Here is a 23586-nt window from a genome sequence, read left to right as displayed (position 1 = left end):
GTAGCACAGAGCAAGACAACATTCCTCTTGAACAATACATGTGCGATACACACAAAGAATCCATCTATATCAATGAATAGAGGAAGCGAACATTCATTCATTCTCTGTTCAGCCCTAACAATCAGTCAAGTTTCCTGCAGAATCTTGATTTCTTAAGTATGTGGGAGACACTCGTTGGTCGGTGTTTTATATACCGTACTGTTACAGTTCATTGGTCTCATTTCCCCCTTCCAGCCTTTCATTTTCTGTTTTGAGAGGCTCCTCCACACCACAGTCACACACACACACACTCCACAATAGCCCAATATACACAGGAACACATACTATAGTATGCCCAAACAGCACTCCTTATTAAAAGGAATTGTGGAACCCTCAATTAAAAGGAACATAAAACATAGATTGAACTGAAACCCTTTGTTGTCTTAATGTTAACATTGCTGTGTTGAAGCACAAGTGTTTGTTTAAAGCGATGCTGTTATAGATCTCTCTGGGGAAGTGTGTGTGTGTGTGTGTGTGTGTGTGTGTGTGTGTGTGTGTGTGTGTGTGTGTGTGTGTGTGTGTGTCCGCTATAACAAAATGGGATCCTAGTGCAGCATGAGGACAATGTGGGAGAGAGCGTGACCTTCAGGCTCAGAGTTCAATGCCTCCTTTACTCCCAATTGTCTAACCTGACTTGAACACAATATATATTATAATATACAAATATATTATTTGTCGAGGGGCCCTTTTCACCACCTCTAGCTATAGGAACATGGCGATGTCTATGAACTGTACATACAGTATGCATCTCCCCAACTTGTCCCACAGCCAACTGACACACCTCTCTCTTCTGTGTTTCAGGAGACCAACGAACAGAAGCTGCACAAGATCGCCAATGAGCTCCTGAAGACAGAGAGGGCCTACGTCACACGGCTCAACCTGCTGGACCAGGTGAGTGTGTCCCACTGTCCGTCCAGGGTTCTACCAGTAGGTAGAAAACGTTTTGATACTGTGAGAAACAGGGAGGTATTACCTGAACTTGTCCAATAACAGAATGTCGGTGTGATATGGTGTGTCCTACTGAACAATGACCCAGGTCTACCTCAGCTTGAAAAGAAGGCAGTGTTCATTATTATGATCAATTCAGTGTGGTTTACCTCACCTGGCCATGTTGCGCCACCATCCAGGTGTTCTGTGCCAAGCTGATGGAGGAGGCTCTGAAGGGCACGTTCCCTGTGGACGTGGTGAAGAACATCTTCTCCAACATCTCCTCCATCAACACCTTCCATAGCCAGTTCCTGCTGCCAGACCTGGAGAAACGCATGGGAGAATGGTAAGCTCCTCATGACTGACCGGCCACGGAGTTATAGACTCTGAACACAGACCCATTCAAGTGCATGCACTCACAGATTTCACCCCTGAGAATGGATGAAAATACGATACAAAACAATATTGCTACGATAAGTAACAATTCAGCCTCTGTGACTCATTCAAAATCAGATTCACTCAGATGTAATTCACACAGATGTAATAAAGTTGGGGTTTTTAAATGATTGTCCGTTGAAAAATCATGGTTGAGTCATCCTCCACTTGGTGGAGTTTCAGGTTAAGGGATGGTTACCTTGAGGTCCCTATCTAACTGTCACTCCTCCCTACAGGGAGTCCACCCCTCGCTTGGGGGACATCCTGCAGAAGCTCACGCCCTTCCTGAAAATGTACGCTGAGTACGTGAAGAACTTTGACAAGGCCATGGAGCTGCTTAAACAGTGGACGGACCGCTCTCCACAGTTTAAATCCACCATCCAGGACATACAGGTACCAGTGTAGATTCGAAACACTAGCCTGATTCAGAAGTGCACAGGTCTGCAGTTGTGGATTAACACATTGTTTGTATAGGAATTATATAATTCCATAGCAATTCTAGGAATTACATGATCTGAGTTTGGGACTGTAGCACTGCAATAATTTACCTGTGGATATACAGATTTCTGCTGCAAGGTCTCATTTGGTTTGCAAAGAGAAAGACAGAAATCTATCTATATCTCACTATTGATTTGTACTATGAATAGTAATTAGGGAATGGAACAATTGAATAATTTATGGTTGTGTCAACTGGTCCTGTTGAATGGATATTCCTCTAACAATTGTGTGGTTTTACTTTTAAGCCTTGAACCTTGAAGTGACAGTGGACTGTTTTGTTTTTTGTGTTTCAGAGTCAGGAAGCGTGTGGCAGTTTGACGCTGCAGCACCACATGTTGGAGCCGGTACAGAGAGTTCCCCGTTACGAGATGCTGCTCAAAGACTACCTGAAGAAACTGCCTCAGGACGACCCCGACCACCGAGATGCAGAAAGTGAGTACAACACTGGAAAGTGCTTTTTACTATTCATAATCTGTACACAGTAGAGCAGGAGTCCATGTAACTCGAAATACTTTCTTGTGATTATAATTGTGTATTTACTTCACATAAAAAAAGACATTTGAAACCTCCATTGCCAAGTATAAACATTTTCCTTACATTGAAAACACACAAAACTGTTGTTTACAATTGTATAATTTTTTTATTACATAATTCATTTCATTTTCATAAGGTCAAAGTTCATCATTCCTTATTTCCATGTTCCTCAGAGTCATTGAACATCATCGCCATGGCAGCCACACACTCCAACAGTGCCATTCGAAAATCTGTGAGTATCTGCAGCACACCACTCTTATAATCTGAAATAAAATCAGGGCCTGTATTCAAAAAGCTTCTCAGAGTAGGAGTGCTGATCTGGGATCAATTTTGCCTCTATGATTTTTACGAATAAGACTATATGGACAAGGGGGACCTGATCCTAGATCAGCACTTCTACTCAGATGCTTTTTGGCTAGTGCTTGAACCCAACCAAGCTTTTTGAATCCAACTAAAACCCCTTCCCTTCTCAGGAGAATCTGAAGAAGCTGCTGGAGATCTATGAGAGGTTAGGGGAGGAGGAGGACATCGTCAACGCCTCCAATGAGTTCATCAAGGAGGGACACATCCTGAAGCTGGCTGCCAGGAACACCTCGGCTATGGAGAGATACCTCTTCCTGGTGAGAAACACACACACATGCAATGCATGCACGCGCACGCACGCACGCACACACACACACACACACATTTCACTTAATCTCTGTACTCAACCAAGTCTGGAGCAATATATTAGCAAAACAAGCATTAATCATAGGTGTTTCTTTGTTCCCCTTCAGTTCAACAACATGCTGTTGTACTGCGTGCCCAAGTTCAGTCTGGGAGGGCCCAAGTACACAGTACGCACCCGCATCGGCATCGAGGGCATGAAGGTACTAGGGACCACCAACGAGGACTACCCCCACACCTTCCAGGTGTCTGGCAAGGAGAGGACTCTGGAGCTTCAGGCCAGGTAAGCTGTTACATCCTACAGAGCCATACACACAGGTAATTGCCATAATAATGGAAACACCAACATAAAGTGTCTAATAGGGTCACCACGAGCCGCCAGAACAGCTTCAATGCACCTTGGCATCGATTCTACAAGTGTCTGGAACTCTATTGAAGGGATGCGACAACATTCTTCCACAAGAAATTCCATCATTTGGTATTTTATTGATGGTGGTGGAAAATGCTGTCTCAGGTGCCGCTCCAGAATCTCCCATAAGTGTTCAATTGGGTTAAACCCCCTATGCTCCATTGAGGAATACCTGGAATAGTATAAAGTAATCCTTCTTCCCCCACCCCCCATTAAATCTTTATTTTAATTTTTTTTATCATAAGTTGAATGCACCAATTTGTAAGTCGCTCTGGATAAGAGCGTCTGCTAAATGATGTAAATGTAAAAATGTAAATGAAACCCCTCGTTCTAAGTCACTGAGATCTCTTCTTCTAGCCATGGTAGCCAAAATAATGGGCAACTGGGCATTTTTATACACGACCCTAAGCGTGATGGGATGTTAATTGCTTAATTAACTCAGGAACCACATCTGTGTGGAAGCACCTGCTTTTAATATACTTTGTATCCCTCATTTAGTGTTACCTTTATTTTGGCAGCTAGCTGTAGATAACAGCCATAGTTCTACTCCACCCTATAGCCATATGTATAAAAAAACATTTACTGCCATGATTCTCAAAATAACTGTTAACTGTATACTACAGTCCCACACCCTATTGCTAACAATCTCCACTTGGCACAGACAGAACAGGACGGCCACCCCTCAGAGCCTGCTTCCTGCCTTTCTAGGGAGTTTTTCCTAGCCACCGTGCTTCTACATCTGCATTGCTTGCTATCTGGGGTTTTAGGCTTGGTTTCTGTATAAGCATTTTGTAACAATTGCTGTTGTAAAAAGGGCTTTCTAAATACATTTGATTGATTTGATTGACTATAATTTGGCCACATCCCTCTGCTAACCCTATTGGGTTTTAAGTGTATGAGAAGTACACTATTACAGCTCATCATAGTCCCGTGTGGCTCAGTTGGTAGAGCATGGTGCTTGTGGGTTCGATTCCTACGGGGAATCAGTACAAAAAAGTACGAAAATGAATGACACTCACTACTGTAGGTCGCTCTGGATAAGAGCTTCTGCTAAATGATGTAAATGATAAACAGTAGTGTAACATTCCATTCCATACAGATGTAGGATCTTAATTTGATCCCTCTTTTGTTGCTGAGAATGTTGCTGCACCTCAGGAAATGCAGATGAGCTTTGTGATGTACATAAATTCACTGAAAACCCACACTGTTATATTAACAGTATTGCACTTTTCATGTAGCCTACTTTTGGCCGGATAATAGCCTAACCACTGATCAAGCTACATTATGGACTAATGTTTATTTCATTTTTCAGCTCCGAACAAGACAAGGACAATTGGATAAAGGTACATGATCACATTCTTATTGATTTACACTATTATTTTATTTCCTGTATGTTCAGTAGATTTGGGTGTGTATTGCTGACCATGTTTCTGTCTGTGTGTGTGTGGCCTGCAGGCTTTTCGGGAGACCATTGAGATCTTCCATCAGAAGAATGAGACATTCAAGTCAGCCTCCAAAGATGTGGAGGAAGTGTCGGTGAGTGTCATCACAATGAACATGACCTCTGACCTCTTACTCTTCTTGTGCACTGAATGAGTGTCAAAGATCCTCCTGTGCCTGAGCTACATGTGTCGGTGTGTATTGTTCTCTAGACGGCAGAGCTGGGGAAACGTGCCCCTCGCTGGATACGGGACAATGAGGTGACAATGTGTATGAAGTGTAGAGAGCCCTTCAATGCTCTGACGCGACGGAGACACCACTGTCGAGCCTGTGGCTATGTGAGTGAAGCGTCCGCTCGACACCATGCTCGACCTCTCTCTATCTCAGAACCCATTATAACATGTTTATACTCAATATATAGCGCCCATTATAAAATGTTAATACTATTTGTGATGCTCAACCCATTTGACTGCTGGCTGTTTGGCTAGTTTACACTGTATTGTTCGTTCAGTGTTAGACTGATGTCTTCTGTTCCTGTATCAGGTTGTGTGTTGGAAGTGCTCAGACAACAAGGTGGCCCTGGAGTACGACAGCAACAAGATCAACAAGGTGTGTAAGGACTGCTACTCCATCCTGACTGGAGAGGAAAAGGCAGAGGGCAAGAAGAAGGGCATTCTGGAGGTGAGGGGCACGCACACACACACACACACACACACACACACACACACACACACACACCTGCGTCTGCATATATTCTGTGTCTAAACAGCACTCCTCTGTCAACAGATTGAGGCCGCCCAGTTCTCCGGCAGCAGCATCATGTGTGGCTTCCTGCAGTACTGTGAGAAGAACAAGCCCTGGGGGAAGGTGTGGTGCGTCATCCCAGAGAAGGAGGCGTTGGTGCTCTACCTCTACGGAGCGCCACAGGTTAGTCAAACACATAATGTGGAGCAGTGGATGCTTCTGAGGGACGGCTCATAATAATGGCTGGAACAGAGCGAATGGAATGGCATCAAACCATGTTGTTTGATGTATTTGAACCATTCCACTCATTCTGCTCTAGCCATTACCATGAGCCTGTCCTCCCCAATTAAGGTGCCACCAACCTCCTGTGATGTGGACATTGTCAATCTTAAACATGCAAAGACATCCACATTCTCTATAACCATATTTGTTATGAATGGGGGCAAGAGTTTTCCTTCACCCTGTGACCTGATTAGCTGAATAGGAGAAACTCCTCTGTACCTAGTTACAATATAAATTATCTCCCCCTCCTCTCTCAGGATGTGAAGGCCCAGTCCACTATCCCTCTTCTGGGTTACTCTGTGGAGGACAGCCCCCGGCCTGCCGACCTTCCAGCCAGCTTCCGTTTGTCACAGTCCAAATCAGTCCACAGCTTCGTGGCCGAGAGCGATGAGCTGAAACAGCGCTGGCTCAAGGTGATCCGGGTGGCCGTGACTGGGGAGGTGCCCGAGTGCCCCCCTCCCAACGATGCCACGGGCACCATGGCCGTGGACGGCGCCCAGGAGACAAGCTCAGACAGCACCTAACTGTGTGGTGTGGCATGGAACAACTGAAGACCGCCAGAGACCTATGTGCATTTATGCACACACAGTCCCATGCTACCCTCATGGACACACACACACACAGTCCCATGCTACCCTCATGGACACACACACACACACAGTCCCATGCTACCCTCATGGACACACACACACACATTCCCATGCTACCCTCATGGACACACACACACACACACACACACAGCCCCATGCTACCCTCATGGACACACACAAGAACAGTCCCATGCTACCCTCATGGACACACACAAGAACAGTGTGGAAACTCAGTGCTGGATAAGCTGCCTTCCCTTTCCATTCCACGCCTCTCCTCCTTCCCTGAGTGGATTCTACCAATCATAAGCGAGTGCAGGATTGGACCGCACAGCTCCACCAATAGAGCTGTGCATTCCAATCATCTAATTGCTCCTGTAAGTCGCTCTGGATAAGAGCGTCTGCTAAATGACTAAAAATAAAATAAATAAAATAATCATTAGAGTGAAGCAGGGAGGAGGGGACCTCAGGACGGTCTCTGCTTCACTCAGACAGACAGGCACTATTCAGGGCAACCTGCCTGGGGCATCTTGTACCCTTTACTGGGGATGTCTGCAGGCCCAACAGACCTCCAGCTTCATAGACATGGGTCTGCTGATGTGATTCAAGAGGACTGGCTGTCTGTACCAGGGTTGGGGTCAATTCCAGTCATTTTCAGAAGTGCACTGAAATTCCAATTCCAATTATCTTCAATGCTATTCAATTGGGAATATTTAGAATTGGAATTTGGTTTACTTTCTGAATTGACCCCAACCCTGGTCGGTACATTGCATCAGCCCTGTGTACCTGTACATATGTGTTACTCCGTTTCCCCTGACAGGAACAAATGCATTGTTATGTACAGAGAAGCAATGCTCACCATGTGTTGATATCAGAGATGTTGATCCTGTACAATGTGTAAAACAAAGTATTAGCAGTGTTTCTGATTTTTTTTTAAACGAACAGACAGACTTCTGAATGAACAGTGTTTAAACTAAAGGGTCCTGTCCTAGGACAGTATCACAAGGAAAGTTATCAGTCCTCACTTCTCCAATCATGTAGTTTCACATCACAGTAGCCATGTTCTACTGGCAAGAATAGAATCAATCTAACAAAGTTCCTCTAGTGCCTGGGTCAACGTCCCAGAAAGACTTTAGCAATTAGCCAGAATAGCAATCGAGAGGATCACTCTACACTTTCCAATTGCTGTAAGTAACCCCATAAGCAAACGGGAAATAATGCAGAAGCGCTCTCCCATCCAGAACAGGCTTCAATCCAAACAGGCTAAGGGATGGCCTCTCCAGCCAGGCTAGGCATTCTGGGTACTCTGCTGTACTCGTCCTAAGCTGGATCAACCTTCCTCGCCTTGGAATCCAAGAGAGTCACAAAGTGACCTCTTAAGCAACCACAACCTGGCCAGAGTAATGTGTTGAAAAGTATAAAATTGTACTACTGCTGTGATCATTAGAGGAGCCTTTCTACTCTAATCCTGTACAGTATGAATTACATTTACATTTACATTTAAGTCATTTAGCAGACGCTCTTATCCAGAGCGACTTACAGTTAGTGAATACATATTTTTTTTTTTTTTTTTATTTTTTTTTTTTTTATACTGGCCCCCCGTGGGAATCAAACCCACAACCCTGGCGTTGCAAACGCCATGCTCTATCAACTGAGCTACATCCCTGCCGGCCATTCCCTCCCCTACCCTGGACGACGCTGGGCCAATTGTGCGCCGCCCATGAGTCTCCCGGTCGCGGCCGGCTGCGACAGAGCCTGGATTCGAACCAGGATCTCTAGTGGCACAGTTAGCACTGCAATGCAGTGCCTTAGACCACTGCGCCACTTATGAATGAAGACAGACAGACATCCATAGGGCAGTTTTGAGGATGAGAATGAATGGTTGTACAGGTGTAGTTACCTATCCCCACAGCCCTTTTGTAGACATGTATATATCGGAATATAGAATATACATACAGTACATTTATATACAGTGGGGTTTTCTATGTAGCTGACCCATAGGGATGACGGTAGACTACCATGGACCCAGATCCTGTGTCTTACATAGGGACATCACCCAACTAAGCGGCACAATCAGGTGGGGAAAGAAATGTAAATGTTTTAAATACTGTATCTAATTTTATTTAAAAAGTAATTTATAGAATATGCGCATGATGATTTAAAAGATTTAGCACAAAAGTAATATCCCTCAAATTTCCATGTGTTCTGTCCGATTCAGCCGAGCCATGTTGACTAACAGATTCACTAAGGTTTTTTGTCTCTCAATGTATACCATAGATAGTTGTCCCTCAATCTCTAGTAAGGTGTCACTCACTCCATCCAATGATTGCAGAGTCCTTTGTGTTGAATGGAATGGGGTAATGTGCCTATAACCTCTGTTCATATGTTCTACTGTTCCAATCCTCTGTTCAATGCCGGTGCTTGTCTGAGTGTGACATGGCCTCAATGCACCTCTCCAATCTCCATTCAATCTCAGTTCTGATACAGACAATGAAGAAGAGCACAACAATCCTGTTTTATGAGATCTGAACGTAAAACCAGATTTTGGACATTTGTTCACTCTTCCGATCCCCCTCCTCCATTCCTCCAAGGTTTGAGAATCTACGCACTTTACGGTCTTAATATAAAGTGTACCTTGTAAAAAAAATAAAGCAAGTTTAAGTATTATGGAAGTGTGTCTCTGGTTGCTTTGTGAACCAATTCTACTTTCACTACTGGGCATGTTGGGCTTTGCAGGAAGTGCAGAGGCCTGTTTTGGTTCCCTTTCCTGCTTCCTCTGACCATAAGTCACTTTTTATTTTTATTTAACCTTTATTTAACCAGGTAAGCCAGTTGAGAACAAGTTCTCATTTACAACTGCGACCTGGCCAAGATAAAGCAAAGCAGTGCAATAAAAACAACAACAACAACACAGAGTTACATATGGAATAAACAAAAATGTACAGTCAATAACACAATAGAAAATCTATATAGTGTGTGCAAATGTAGTAAGTTATGGAGGTAAGGCAATAAATAGGCCATAGTGCAAAATAATTACAATTTAGTATTAACACTGGAGTGATAGATGTGAGAGCGAGAGTTGCACCCCTTCTCAAAAAACCAACACTCGATCCCTCTGATGTCAACAACTACAGACCAGTATCCCTTCTTTCTTTTCTCTCCAAAACTATTGAGCGTGCCGTCTTTAGCCAACTCTCTTGCTATCTCTCAGAATGACCTTCTTGATCCAAACCAGTCAGGTTTCAAGACTGGTCATTCAACTGAGACTGCTCTTCTCTGTGTCACGGAGGCTCTCCGCACTGCTAAAGCTAACTCTCTCTCCTCTGCTCTTGTCCTTCTAGACCTGTCTGCTGCCTTTGATACTGTGAACCATCAGATCCTCCTCTCCACCCTCTCCGAGCTGGGCATCTCCGGCGCGGCTCACTCTTGGACTGCGTCCTACCTGACCGGTCACTCCTACCAAGTGGCGAGAAGCTGTCTCCGCACCACGTGCTCTCACCACTGGTGTCCCCCAGGGCTCAGTTCTAGGCCCTCTCCTATTCTCCCTATACACCAAGTCACTTGGCTCTGTCATATCCTCACATGGCCTCTCCTATCATTGCTATGCTGACGACACACAACTAATCTTCTCCTTTCCCCCTTTTGATAACCAGGTGGCGAATCGCATGTCTGGCAGACATATCAGTATGGATGACGGATCACCACCTCAAGCTGAACCTTGGCAAGACGGAGCTGCTCTTCCTCCCGGGGAAGGACTGCCTGTTCCATGATCTCGCCATCACGGTTGACAACTCCGTTGTGTCCTCCTCCCAGAGTGCGAAGAGCCTTGGCGTGACCCTGGACAACACCCTGTCGTTCTCCGCTAACATCAAGGCGGTGACCCGATCCTGTAGGTTCATGCTCTACAACATTCGGAGAGTACGACCCTGCCTTACACAGGAAGCGGCACAGGTCCTAATCCAGGCACTTGTCATCTCCCGTCTGGATTACTGCAACTCGCTGTTGGCTGGGCTCCCTGCCTGTGCCATTAAACCCCTACAACTCATCCAGAATGCCGCAGCCCGTCTGGTGTTCAACCTTCCCAAGTTCTCTCACGTCACCCCGCTCCTCCACACACTCCACTGGCTTCCAGTTGAAGCTCGCATCTGCTACAAGACCATGGTGCTTGCCTACTGAGCTGTGAGGGGAACGGCACCTCCGTACCTTCAAGCTCTGATCAGTCCCTACACCCAAACGAGGGCATTGCGTTCATCCACCTCTGGCCTGCTGGCTCCCCTACCTCTGCGGAAGCATAGTTCCCACTCAGCCCAGTCAAAACTGTTCGCTGCTCTGGCACCCCAATGGTGGAACAAGCTCCCTCACGACGCCAGGACAGCGGAGTCACTCACCACCTTCCGGAGACATTTGAAACCCCACCTCTTTAAGGAATACCTGGGATAGGATAAAGTAATCCTTCTACCCCCCCCCCCCCTTTACCCCAAACCAAACCCCCCCCCCCCAAAAAAAAAAAAACATTGTAAAGTGGTGATCCCACTGGCTATAAGGTGAATGCACCTATTTGTAAGTGGCTCTGGATAAGAGCGTCTGCTAAATGACGTAAATGTAAATGTAAAATGTGCAGAAGATGATGTGCAAATAGAGATACTGGGGTGCAAATGAGCAAAATAAATAACAATGTAAATAACAATATGGGGATGAGGTAGTTGGGAGGGCTAATTACAGATGGGCTGTGTACAGGTACAGTGATCGGTAAGCTGCTCTGACAACTGATGCTTAAAGTTAATGAGGGAGATAAGTGTCTCCAGCTTCAGAGATTTTTGCATACTAAGGGTGGGTGTTGGGTGACCAATGAGCTAAGATAAGGCGGGGATTTGCCTTGAAGGGATTTATAGATGACCTGGAGACAGTGGGTTTGGCGATGAATATGTAGTGAGGACCAGCCAACGAGAGCGTACAGGTCACAATGGTGGGTAGTATATGGGGCTTTGGTGACAAAACGGATGGCACTGTGATAGACTACATCCAGTTTGCTGAGTTGAGTGTTGGAAGCTATTTTGTAAATGACATCGCCGAAGTCAAGGATCGGTAGGATAGTCAGTTTTACGAGGGCATGTTTAGCAACATGAGTGAAGGAGGCTTTGTTGCGAAACAGGAAGCCGATTCTAGATTTAACTTTGGATTGGAGATGCTTAATGTGAGTCTGGAAGGAGAGTTTACGGTCTAACCAGACACCTAAATATTTGTAGTTGTCCACATATTCTAAGTCAGACCCACCGAGACTAGTGATTCTAGTCGGGCGGGCGGGTGCAAGCAGCGTTCGATTGAAGAGCATGCATTTAGTTTTACTAGCGTTTAAGAGCAGTTGGAGGCCACAGAAGGAGTGTTGTATGGCATTGAAGCTCGTTTGGAGGTTTGTTAACACAGTGTCCAATGAAGGGCCAGATGTATACAAAATGGGGTCGTCTGCGTAGAGGTGGATCTGAGAGTCACCAGCAGCAAGAGCGACATCATTGATATACACAGAGAATAGTCGGCCAGAGAATTGAACCCTGTGGCACCCCCATAGAGACTGCCATTGGTCCAGACAACAGGCCCTCCGATTTGACACATTGAACTCTATCTGAAAAGTAGTTGGTGAAGCAGGCGAGGCATTCAGTTGAGAAACCAAGGCTATTTAGTCTGCCAATAAGAATGCGGTGATTGACAGAGTCAAAATGAGTCCTGTTACAAAATATGAAACATACCCCTCAAACTCAACTCTGGACCTCAAAGCCAGTTCCACCGCTTTTTTAAATCGTTCCCCTCTAATCACGGACTGATTTACACCTGGCACACCAGGTGGGTGCAATTAAGTATCAGGGAGAACAAAAAACCGGACCTCGTAGGGTAAGAGTTAAATACCCTTGCGATAAACCAATAAATCATGACATTATTTTAGAAAATTATTTTTATTTAACTATAGAAACAAAAATAAAATCCATTATACCAAAAGCGATGATCAACAGGTAATATTTCATTAGCGCGTTTTTGTGAAGCAAATTACATTTTTCTTCTGTTTTCTTGAAAAGCGCTCTTGGGCAAGCTACATCAGTCAGACTAACATTGCACAGCACCTGTCTTCGTCAACATGGTCATAGAGTATGAACTGTGACTGGGGCCTGGATCAGGAGAGAGGGAGGACAATGGAGGCCAGTAGAGTAGACTGGAGTGAATAGGGGAAGTCGAGTCTGGTTTAAATAGAATCCTCAAGATCAGGTGTGTGGTTCTGCAACGTCCATATCCTTGGCCTGGTATACTCTTTAGGTGAACATTGTTCCGCAGATATTAGGTCATGTTTGTTGTATGGGTCGTTGAGTGTTTCAGCTCTTGGGCTGGCGGAGCAGGCCTCGTATCCTGCGTACCAGGGCCTGGATGAAGGTGGAACGGGAGCGGACCTGGCTGTACAGCCCCTCCACCTCCTGCAACTTCCTCTGTAGAGCCTCACCAAAGCCTGCCCCCATGTCACTCTGCAGCTGGAGACACACAGGGGAGAGAAGAGTCAGTCTTACTGAAAACTAACTCACACAACACTTGAAAACGGTCTGCCACTCTGAAGGTAAGCACACACAAATCCTATGCCTGCATCCTCATCCCTGCAGATTTTCAAAGAACTGTCTTTCTCACCACTGTTAGTGTAATCTAGTCACCACAGGATCAAGGCTCTTACCTGCTCCAGGTCTTGTTGGCTGACTCTGGACAGACCCAGGGCACGTCCAAACGAGTCTGGGGAACACAGGAGAAACACCATTTAAGTCACATTTTCTGCAGTCATCTGGAGTAGGTGGAAGTTGCCCACTGATACAGGGTCAGATATTATTTCATTCACCTCATGATCAAGGTTAGGCTTGAGGGTAGGGTTATCGCATCCTGGATCTGTGATTAAGGGGACTTCTTATCTTAATCTCCAGACAGGATTATTTGAGCCTGGGGAGAGTCTCACCGTCTGTCAGGCGTGATCTGTAAGCGCTGGCTCCAGGCATCAGGGAGTCCTTGGGGTCGGTGGGGGTGCAGTACAACAGGTAGTACTCCAGGTGACGCCACAGCACAAACAGGCAGGTCTCAATCACATCTCAGGTGTGGTTAGGTCAAGGCATTTCTCACATTCTCACCACTTACTATGACAGCATTTCCAAATAAATGTTCAATTTTACATTTACATGAACTAGCTACAGCTCAGGACATTCCAACAATCATACAGCACATTCGGAAAGTATTCAGACCCCTTGACCTTTTCCACATTTTGTTACGTTACAGCCTTATACTAAAATTGATTAAATTGTTTTTATTTCTCATTAATCTACACATTCACCCCATAATAACAAAGCAAAAACAGGTTTGTAGAAATGTTTGAAAATGTATATAAAAAAGAAAATGTAAATCTCACATTTACATAAGTATTCAGACCCTTTACTCAGTACTTTGTTGAAGCACCTTTGGCAGTGATTACAGCCTCGAGTCTTCTTGGGTATGACACTACAACCTTGGCACACCTGTATTTGGGGAGTTTCTCCCATTATTTTCTGTAGATCCTCTCAAACTCTCAGGTTGGATGGGGAGCGTCGCTGCACAGCTATTTTCAGGTCACTCCAGAGATGTTCGATCGGGTTCAAGTCCGGGCTCCGGCTGGGCCACTCATGGACAATCAGAGACTTGTCTCGAAGCCACTCCTGCGTTGTCTTGGCTGTGTGCTTAGGGTCGTTGTCCTGTTGGAAGGTGAACCTTCGCCCCAGTCTGAGGTCCTGAGCACTCTGGAGCAGGTTTTCATCAAGGATCTCTCTGTACTTTGCTCCGTTCATCTTTCCCTCGATCCTGACTAGTCTCCCAGTCCCTGCCGCTGAAAAATATCCCCACAGCATGATGCTGCCACCACCACGCTTCACTGTAGGGATGGTGCCAGGTTTCCTCCAGACGTGACGCCAGCCATTCAGGCCAAAGAGTTCAATCTGGGTTTCATCAGACCAGAGAATCTTGTTTCTCATGGTCTGAGAGTCTTTAGGTGCCTTTTGGCAAACTCCAAGCGGGCTGTCAAATGCCTTTTACTGAAGAGTGGCTTCCATCTGGCCACTCTACCATAAAGGCCTGATTGGTGGAGTGCTGCAGAGATGGTTGTCCTTCTGGAAGAGATGGTTGTCCTTCCAAACCTCTTCCATTTAAGAATGATGGAGGCCACTGTGTTCTTAAGGACTTCAATGCTGCAGACATTTTTTGGTACCCTTCCCCAGATCTGTGCCTCAACACAATCCTGTCTCGGAGCTCCACAGACAATTCCTTCAACCTCATGGCTTGGTTTTTGCTTTGACATACACTGTCAACTGTGGGACCTTATATAGACAGGTGTGTGCCTTTCCAGATCATGTCCAATCAATTGAATTTACCACAGGTGGACTCCAATCAAGTTGTAGAAACATCTCAAGGATGATCAATGGAAACAGGATGCACCTGATCTCAATTTCGAATAAAGTTGTAGAAACATCTCAAGGATGATCAATGGAAACAGGATGCACCTGATAAGGTATCAGATAAGGTATGTTTTTTTTATTTTTTAATAAATTTGCAAATATTTCTAAACCTGTTTTCGCTTTGTCATTATGGGGTATTGTGTGTAGACTGATGAGGAAAATAATTAATTTAATCAATTTTAGAATAAGGCTGTAAAGTAACAAAATGTGGAAAAAATAATCCTACAACATTTACATTTAAGTCATTTAGCAGACGACTTGCAAATTGGTGCATTCAACTTATGATAGCCAGTGGGACAACCACCCTTTAGTTTTTTTAAAATGGGGTGGGGGGAGTAGAAGGATTACTGTTATACTATTCCAGGTATTCCTTAAAGAGGTAGGGTTTCAAGTGTCTCCGGAAGGTGGTCAGTGACTCCGCTGTCCTGGCGTCTAAATCAAAACCACCCTGAGATGAACCCTAAACATTTAGCTCGGTCCCTTTACATAACCCCTGCACAGCAGTCTGGTCTGGTGTGGCTAAGTGTGATTTAATCTGGCTAAATCTGGTTTCGTCTGGTTCATTTTAATATGGTAGGATACAGGAGCAGAGGGCCAGCAGCTTAGCTCTGTTGTTGATGAGCTGGACCAGGCGTCTCTTGGCCAGGAGGCTCCTCTGGACCGAGGAGATCTTCTCTACTCCAGTACCAGACACCAGGGCCGCGCACAGCTACAGACCAAACAGAGAGACGGGGATAGAGAGGAGGGTTAGGGCTGAGGCACTTTATCACCTTGTCAATAGGTTGAATGTGTGTGTGTGTGTTACCTCTTTGAGCTACTCAGGGGGTAGCTGCTCCAGGCTCTGCAGCTTTCCCAGAGCTTGTCTGTGGCTCTGGTGGAAGCGGAAGAAGTCTGCAGCGCTGTTCTTCAGCAGGAACAGCACCAGGCCCAGGCTGGGCACACGAGAGTACGGGGCCGAGGGCAGGGCCAGGTCTGAGACAGGGCAGGAGAGGAGTTTAGTCATACACAGGCAGGGGAGATGAGAGGAGCATGTGAATTAACCCAAAGACTGATTGGTGTGTGCAATCTGTAAGTAAAGGCTCTCCAACCCTGTTCCTGGAGAGCTACCCTCCTGTAGGTTTTAACTCCCAACCCTGTTCCTGGAGAGCTACCCTCCTGTAGGTTTTAACTCCAACCCTGTTCCTGGAGAGCTACCCTCCTGAAAGTTTTAACTCCAACCCTGTTCCTGGAGAGCTACCCTCCTGTAGGTTTTAACTCCAACCCTGTTCCTGGAGAGCTACCCTCCTATAGGTTTTAACTCCAACCCTGTTCCTGGAGAGCTACCCTCCTGTAGGTTTTAACTCCAACCCTGTTCCTGGAGAGCTACCCTCCTGTAGGTTTTAACTCCAACCCTGTTCCTGGAGAGCTACCCTCCTGTAGGTTTTCAGTCCAACCCTAATCTATCGCACCTGATTCAAATAATTAGCTGGTTGATAAGCTGAACCAGGTTAGTTACAACTGGGGTTGGAGTGAAAACCTACAGAAGGGTAGCTCTCCAGGAATGGGGTTGGAGTCAAAACCTACAGGAGGGTAGCTCTCCAGGAACATGGTTGGAGAGCCCTGGTGTAAGTCATGCCTACACCAACACAGAAAAGTGTGAGGCAGGTTAGGGTTAGCTCCCACACATGAATCATGCGCACACAGACACAGTGTCTGACCTGTGCGGCAGTCTCTGCTGGCTGGTTCGTTGACTGAGGGGCTGAAGAGACAGATGCTGAACTGGGCCTGGGATGAGCTCTGTAGCAGCAGGTTCTGACAGTACTCCATGATGTTAGCACACACCTGGGGACAACACAGTAAACACAGGGGGTTATCACAAGGTCATTTCTCTGACTAACTGCATCTTTATATCCTGGTTTCAGATCTGATTGTGATGTCTTGCCAACTACTATGGTCATTGTTACCATATGAGTTGGCAAGACAGCACAAACAGACCAGGGAACAGGCTACATCTTTTCATCTATCTCTCTATTGTACCTGTTGCATGGCCACCTCCATCTCCTCCCGTCGCTTGGCATGCTCCCCGGGGGCTGCAATCTCTGCCTGCTTCAGCAGCCGCTCCCGCTCACTCCCTGCCAGGCGACCCAGAAGAGACAGACACTGACGCTAGGGGAGAGAGACATGTTACATGTAATACATTACCCGATAAGTTACAATCAGGACTAATGTCCTTTTATGTCCAGCTACTGATGCTGTGACTATGTGAAGATTCTGAAACGACAGAGAGAAGTGAGGCAGGGTGTTAGTATGGTGCAAGTATCTACCTGGAATCTGCTGATGTGACCCTGGAACTCCAGTAGAACGGCACTGTTCACATCCTGTCCCTCAACAGCTCCTAAAACACAAACACGCAAAGGCCATCACAAAGCTGACATTGGCAAAACTGGCCACAAAGCTGACATTGGCAAAACTGGCCCCATAAAAATCACATTAGTCCCGAACCCAGACACCAGGTGTGCCTCCAGCTAGGTGTTGTGACAGTCCCTGGTGTGGCTGTGTGTACCTGGCAGGGCGGTCTTGCTGATGATGCCTGTGAGCATAGAGCTCCTGCAGCGCTCCCATACTGAGCTCCTGACAGCGCAGCAGACCCTGGATGGTATCGGCATGGACGATCAGCCACTGGAGAACCTGCACACAAAGAAACAAAGATTCATGGTTATGTTAGGTTTGTCAATTTGGGGTTATTGTAACTATGGTTACTATAGCTATGGCTAGTCTCCATTGTGGTCCTCTGTAGCTCAGCTGGTAGAGCACGGCGATTGTAACGCCAACGTAGTGGGTTCGATCCCCGGGACCGCCCCCAGGTGGTAAGGGTAGGTAACAACACATCTGCCACACTGATCCTCAACACGGGGGCCCCTCAGGGGTGCATGCTCAGTCCCCTCCTGTACTCTCTGTTCACCCATGACTGCATGGCCAGGCACGACTCCAACACCATCATTAAGTTTGCCGACGACACAACAGTGGTAGGCCTGATCACCGACAACGATGAGACAGCCTATAGGGAGGAGGTCAGAGACCTGGCCGTGTGGTGCCAGGACAACAACCTCTCCCTCAACATGACCAAGACAAAGGAGATGATTGTGGACTACAGGGAAAAAAAAGAGGACTGAGCACGCCCCCATTCTCATCGACGGGGCTGTAGTGGAACAGGTTGAGAGCTTCAAGTTCCTTGGTGTCCACATCACCAACGAACTATCATGGTCCAAACACACCAAGACAGTCGTGAAGAGGGCACGACAAAGCCTATTCCCCCTCAGGAGACTGAAAAGATTTGGCATGGGTCCTCAGATCCTCAAAAAAGCTGCACCATCGAGAGCATCCTGACTGGTTGCATCACCGCCTGGTATGGCAACTGCTTGGCCTCCGACCGCAAGGCACTACAGAGGGTAGTGCGTACGGCCCAGTACATCACTGGGGCCAAGCTTCCTGCCATCCAGGACCTCTATACCAGGCGGTGTCAGAGGAAGGCCCTCAAAATTGTCAAAGACTCCAGCCACCCTAGTCATAGACTGTTCTCTCTGCTACCGCACGGCAAGCGGCACCGGAGTGCCAAGTCTAGATCCAAAAGACTTCTCAACAGCTTCTACCCCCAAGCCATAAGACTCCTGAACAGCTAATCATGGCTACCCGGACTATTTGCACTGCCCCCCCACCCCATCTTTTTTACGCTGCTGCTACTCTGTTAATTATTTATGCATAGTCACTTTAACTCTACCCACATGTACATATTACTTCAACTACCTCAACTAGCCGGTGCCCCCGCACATTGACTCTGCACCGGTACCCCCCTGTATATATAGCCTCCCTACTGTCACTTTATTTTACTTCTGCTCTTTTTTTTCTCAACACTTTTTTTGTTAAAAATAAATGCACTGTTGGTTAAGGGCTGTAGGTAAGCATTTCACTGTAATGTCTGCACCTGTTGTATTCGGCGCATGTGACCAATACAATTTGATTTGATTTGATGTATGCACGCATGACTGTAAGTCGCTTTGGATAAAAGCGTCTGCTAAATGGCATATTATTATTATGGTGCCTACGGAGGCTTCAGGGCAAAGGTTATTGTAGGCTGCTGTATTTGCTAATTCTATTGTTGAGGCCTTACCTGTGCTGCCCCCTGCTGGTGGTGTGTGGTGGTGGAGGTGAGGATGACCTGGAACAGCCTAAGAGCAGGTATTAGGATCTGTCTGTAGCGGTCCAGAGGGCTGAGGATGAACCCTGATGGGTCCCTCTGACCAAACACCCTACACACACACACACACACACACACACACACAGAGAAAGGTATCAGATATTATAAGTAATTTCTACAACATTATTAAATTAGTCAATACGGAAACGTATCCGTAACTCACTCTCTCTATCCATCCCTCCATTATTACCTGTGTGAGTCGCTGTCAGGCACCATGTCAAACACCTGACACTCCACCAGCCGAGCCACCAGGCCACATCGCAGCAGCTCCATGGCTCCCTGGCCTGTCTTAGCTACCTGTGTCAACAGGGCCTAAAACATACAAAGAGCATTGGGTTAGATTCAGGGTATGTGTGTGTGCTCCTGCACCATATGGCCAGATGTGCAGAGGGGGAGTGTACGATCCAACGCAATCTTCAAATCAAATCAAATTTTATTTGCCACATGTGCCGAATACAACAGATGTAGACATTACCGTGAAATGCTTACTTACAGCCCTTAACCAACAATACATTTATTTTTTAATAAAAAGTAAAATAAAACAAAAAAGTGTTGAGAAAAAAAGAGCAGAAGTAAAATAAAATAACAGTAGGGAGGCTATATACAGGGGGGTACCGGTGCAGAGTCAATGTGCGGGGGCACCGGCTAGTTGAGGTAATATGTACATGTAGGTATAGTTAAAGTGACTATGCATAAATAATTAACAGAGTAGCAGCAGCGTAAAAAGATGGGGTGGGGGGGCAGTGCAAATAGTCCGGGTAGCCATGATCAGCTGTTCAGGAGTTTTATGGCTTGGGGGTAGAAGCTGTTGAGAAGCCTTTTGGACCTAGACTTGGCGCTCCGGTACCACTTGCCGTACGGTAGCAGAGAGAACAGTCTATGACTAGGGTGGCTGGAGTCTTTTACAATTTTGAGGGCCTTCCTCTGACACCGCCTGGTATAGAGGTCCTGGATGGCAGGAAGCTTGGCCCCAGTGATGTACTGGGCCATACGCACTACCCTCTGTAGTGCCTTGTGGTCGGAGGCCGAGCAGTTGCCATACCATCTTGCATGTAGAAGTGTTTTAGCAGTACGGGCTGCATTGTTTAGTGTGTGTGTGTGTGTATATACAGTGAGGGAAAAAAGTATTTGATCCCCTGCTGATTTTGTACGTTTGCCCACTGACAAAGACATGATCAGTTTATCATTTTAATGGTAGGTTTATTTGAACCGTGAGAGACAGAATAACAACAAAAAAATCCAGAAAACGCATGTCAAAAATGTTATAAATTGATTTGCATTTTAATGAGGGAAATAATTATTTGACTCCTCTGCAAAACATGACTTAGTACTTGGTGGCAAAAAACCCTTGTTGGCAATCACAGAGGTCAGACGTTTGTTGTAGTTGGCCACCAGGTTTGCACACATCTCAGGAGGGATTCTGTCCCACTCCTCTTTGCAGATCTTCTCCAAGTCATTAAGGTTTCGAGGCTGACGTTTGGCAACTCGAACCTTCAGCTCCCTCCACAGATGTTCTATGGGATTAAGGTCTGGAGACTGGCTAGGCCACTCCAGGACCTTAATGTGCTTCTTCTTGAGCCACTCCTTTGTTGCCTTGGCCGTGTGTTTTGGGTCATTGTCATGCTGGAATACCCATCCACGACTCATTTTCAATGCCCTGGCTGAGGGAAGGAGGTTCTCACCCAAGATTTGACAGTACATGGCCCCGTCCATCGTCCCTTTGATGCGGTGAAGTTGTCCTGTCCCCTTAGCAGAAAAACACCCCCAAAGCATAATGTTTCCACCTCCATGTTTGACGGTGGGGATGGTGTTCTTGGGGTCATAGGCAGCATTCCTCCTCCTCCAAACACGGCGAGTTGAGTTGATGCCAAAGAGCTCGATTTTGGTCTCATCTGACCACAACACTTTCACCCAGTTCTCCTCTGAATCATTCAGATGTTCATTGGCAAACTTCAGACAGGCCTGTATATGTGCTTTCTTGGGGGACCTTGCGGGCGCTGCAGGATTTCAGTCCTTCACGGCGTAGTGTGTTACCAATTGTTTTCTTGGTGACTATGGTCCCAGCTGCCTTGAGATCATTGACAAGATCCTCCCGTGTAGTTCTGGGCTGAATCCTCACCGTTCTCATGATCATTGCAACTCCACGAGGTGAGATCTTGCATGGAGCCCCAGGCCGAGGGAGATTTACAGTTATTTTGTGTTTCTTCCATTTGCGAATAATCACTCCAACTGTTGTCACCTTCTCACCAAGCTGCTTGGCGATGGTCTTGTAGCCCATTCCAGCCTTGTGTAGGTCTACAATCTTGTCCCTGACATCCTTGGAGAGCTCTTTGGTCTTGGCCATGGTGGAGAGTTTGGAATCTGATTGATTGATTGCTTCTGTTGACAGGTGTCTTTTATACAGGTAACAAACTGAGATTAGGAGCACTCCCTTTAAGAGTGTGCTCCTAATCTCAGCTCGTTACCTGTATAAAAGACACCTGGGAGCCAGAAATCTTTCTGATTGAGAGGGGGTCAAATACTTATTTCCCTTATTAAAATGCAAATCAATTTATAAAATTTTTGACATGCGTTTTTTTCTGGATTTTTCTGTTGTAATTCTGTCTCTCACTGTTCAAATAAACCTACCATTAAAATTATAGACTGATCATGTCTTTGTCAGTGGGCAAACGTACAAAATCAGCAGTCGGAAGTTTAAATACACTTAGGTTGGAGTCATTAAAACTCGTTTTTCAACCACTCCACAACTTTCTTGTTAACAAACTATAGTTTGGCAAGTCGGTTAGGACATCTACTTTGTGCATGACACAAGTAATTTTTCCAACAATTGTTTACATTACATTACATTTACATTTACGTCATTTAGCAGACGCTCTTATCCAGAGCGACTACAGAAAGATTATTTCACTTATAATTCACTGTATAACAATTCCAGTGGGTCAGAAGTTTACATTCACTAAGTTGACGATGCCTTTAAACAGCTTGGAAAATTCCAGAAAATGATGTCATGGCTTTAGAAGCTTCTGATAGGCTAATTGACATCATTTGAGTCAATTGGAGGTGTACCTGTGGATGTATTTCAAGGCCTAACTTCAAACTCAGTGCCTCTTTGCTTGACATCATGGGAAAATCAAAAGAAATCAGCCAAGACCTCAGAAAAAAAATTGTAGACCTCCACAAGTCTGGTTCATCCTTGGGAGCAATTTCCAAACGCCTGAAGGTACCATGTTCATCTGTACAAACAATAGTACGGAAGTATAAACACCATGGGACCACGCAGCCGTCATACCGCTCAGGAAGGAGACGCGTTCTGTCTCCTAGAGATGAACGTACTTTGGTGCGAAAAGTGCAAATCAATCCCAGAACAACAGCAAAGGACCTTGTGAAGATGCTGGAGAAACAGGTACAAAATTATCTACATCCACAGTAAAACAAGTCCTATATCAACATAACCTGAAAGGCCACTCAGCAAGGAAGAAGCTACTACTCCATAACCGCCATAAAAAAGCCAGACTACGGTTTGCAACTGCACATGGGGACAAAGATCGTACTTCTTGGAGAAATGTCATCTGGTCTGATGAAACAAAAATAGAACTGTTTGGCCATAATGACCATCGTTATGTTTGGAGGAAAAAGGAGGTGGCTTGCAAGCCGAAGAACAGGAGGGACTGGTGCACTTCACAAAATAGATGGCATCATGAGGAAGGAAAATTATCTGGATATATTGAAGCAACATCTCAAGACATCAGTCAGGAAGTTAAAGCTTGGTCGCAAATGGGTCTTCCAAATGGACAATGACCCCAAGCATACTTCCAAAGTTGTGGCAAAATGGCTTAAGGACAACAAAGTCGAGGTATTGGAGTGGCCATCACAAAGCCCTGACCTCAATCCTATAGAACATTTGTGGGCAGAACTGAAAAAGCGTGTGCGAGCAAGGAGGCCTACAAACCTGACTCAGTTAAACCAGCTCTGTCAGGAGGAATGGGCCAAAATTCACCCAACTTATTGTGGGAAGCTTGTGGAAGGCTACCCAAAATGTTTGACCCAAGTTAAACAATTTAAAAGCAATGCTACCAAATACTAATTGAGTGTATGTAAACTTCTGACCCACTGGGAATGTGATGAAAGAAATAAAAACTAAAATAAATCATTCTCTCTACTATTATTCTGACATTTCACATTCTTAAAATAAAGTGGTGATCCTAACTGACCTAAGACAGGGAATTTTTACTAGGATTAAATGTCAGGAATTGTGAAAAACTGATGCGGAGATCTTTCCGTTCACCTACTCTG

The 23586-nt window shown here is 45.7% G+C and overlaps 1 protein-coding gene and 1 pseudogene across 2 annotated transcripts in view; one reads left to right on the top strand and one right to left on the bottom strand.

Moving 5' to 3' along the window:
• The window catches only part of LOC311134974 (FYVE, RhoGEF and PH domain-containing protein 4-like), a 35742-nt gene extending 28767 nt beyond the window's left edge, over positions 1-6975 (top strand). The window contains exons 5-17 of the mRNA XM_084168763.1: positions 841-930; positions 1167-1312; positions 1638-1794; positions 2193-2331; positions 2607-2665; positions 2907-3053; positions 3210-3382; positions 4821-4851; positions 4964-5044; positions 5161-5286; positions 5492-5629; positions 5735-5875; positions 6232-6975. Of these exons, the coding sequence (XP_084024889.1) occupies positions 841-930; positions 1167-1312; positions 1638-1794; positions 2193-2331; positions 2607-2665; positions 2907-3053; positions 3210-3382; positions 4821-4851; positions 4964-5044; positions 5161-5286; positions 5492-5629; positions 5735-5875; positions 6232-6498 (1695 nt within the window). The 3' untranslated portion in view covers positions 6499-6975. The remainder of the gene's footprint in view (positions 1-840; positions 931-1166; positions 1313-1637; positions 1795-2192; positions 2332-2606; positions 2666-2906; positions 3054-3209; positions 3383-4820; positions 4852-4963; positions 5045-5160; positions 5287-5491; positions 5630-5734; positions 5876-6231) is intronic.
• A 5521-nt stretch (positions 6976-12496) lies between these two features.
• The window catches only part of LOC311134878 (nuclear pore complex protein Nup205-like), a 45981-nt pseudogene continuing 34891 nt past the window's right edge, over positions 12497-23586 (bottom strand). Inside the window, exons 20-30 of the transcript XR_014615403.1 lie at positions 19484-19605; positions 19207-19345; positions 17602-17726; positions 17363-17433; positions 17076-17204; positions 16757-16880; positions 15865-16031; positions 15642-15768; positions 13541-13669; positions 13268-13323; positions 12497-13073 (exon numbers count right to left, since the gene is read on the bottom strand). The product of XR_014615403.1 is annotated as a nuclear pore complex protein Nup205-like (transcript). The remainder of the gene's footprint in view (positions 13074-13267; positions 13324-13540; positions 13670-15641; positions 15769-15864; positions 16032-16756; positions 16881-17075; positions 17205-17362; positions 17434-17601; positions 17727-19206; positions 19346-19483; positions 19606-23586) is intronic.

This window comes from Coregonus lavaretus (genome assembly GCF_964263955.1).
Source record: "Coregonus lavaretus genome assembly, chromosome: 9".
In the NCBI taxonomy this organism is placed as follows: Eukaryota; Metazoa; Chordata; class Actinopteri; order Salmoniformes; family Salmonidae; genus Coregonus; species Coregonus lavaretus.
This window is presented reverse-complemented; position numbering and strand designations above follow the sequence as displayed.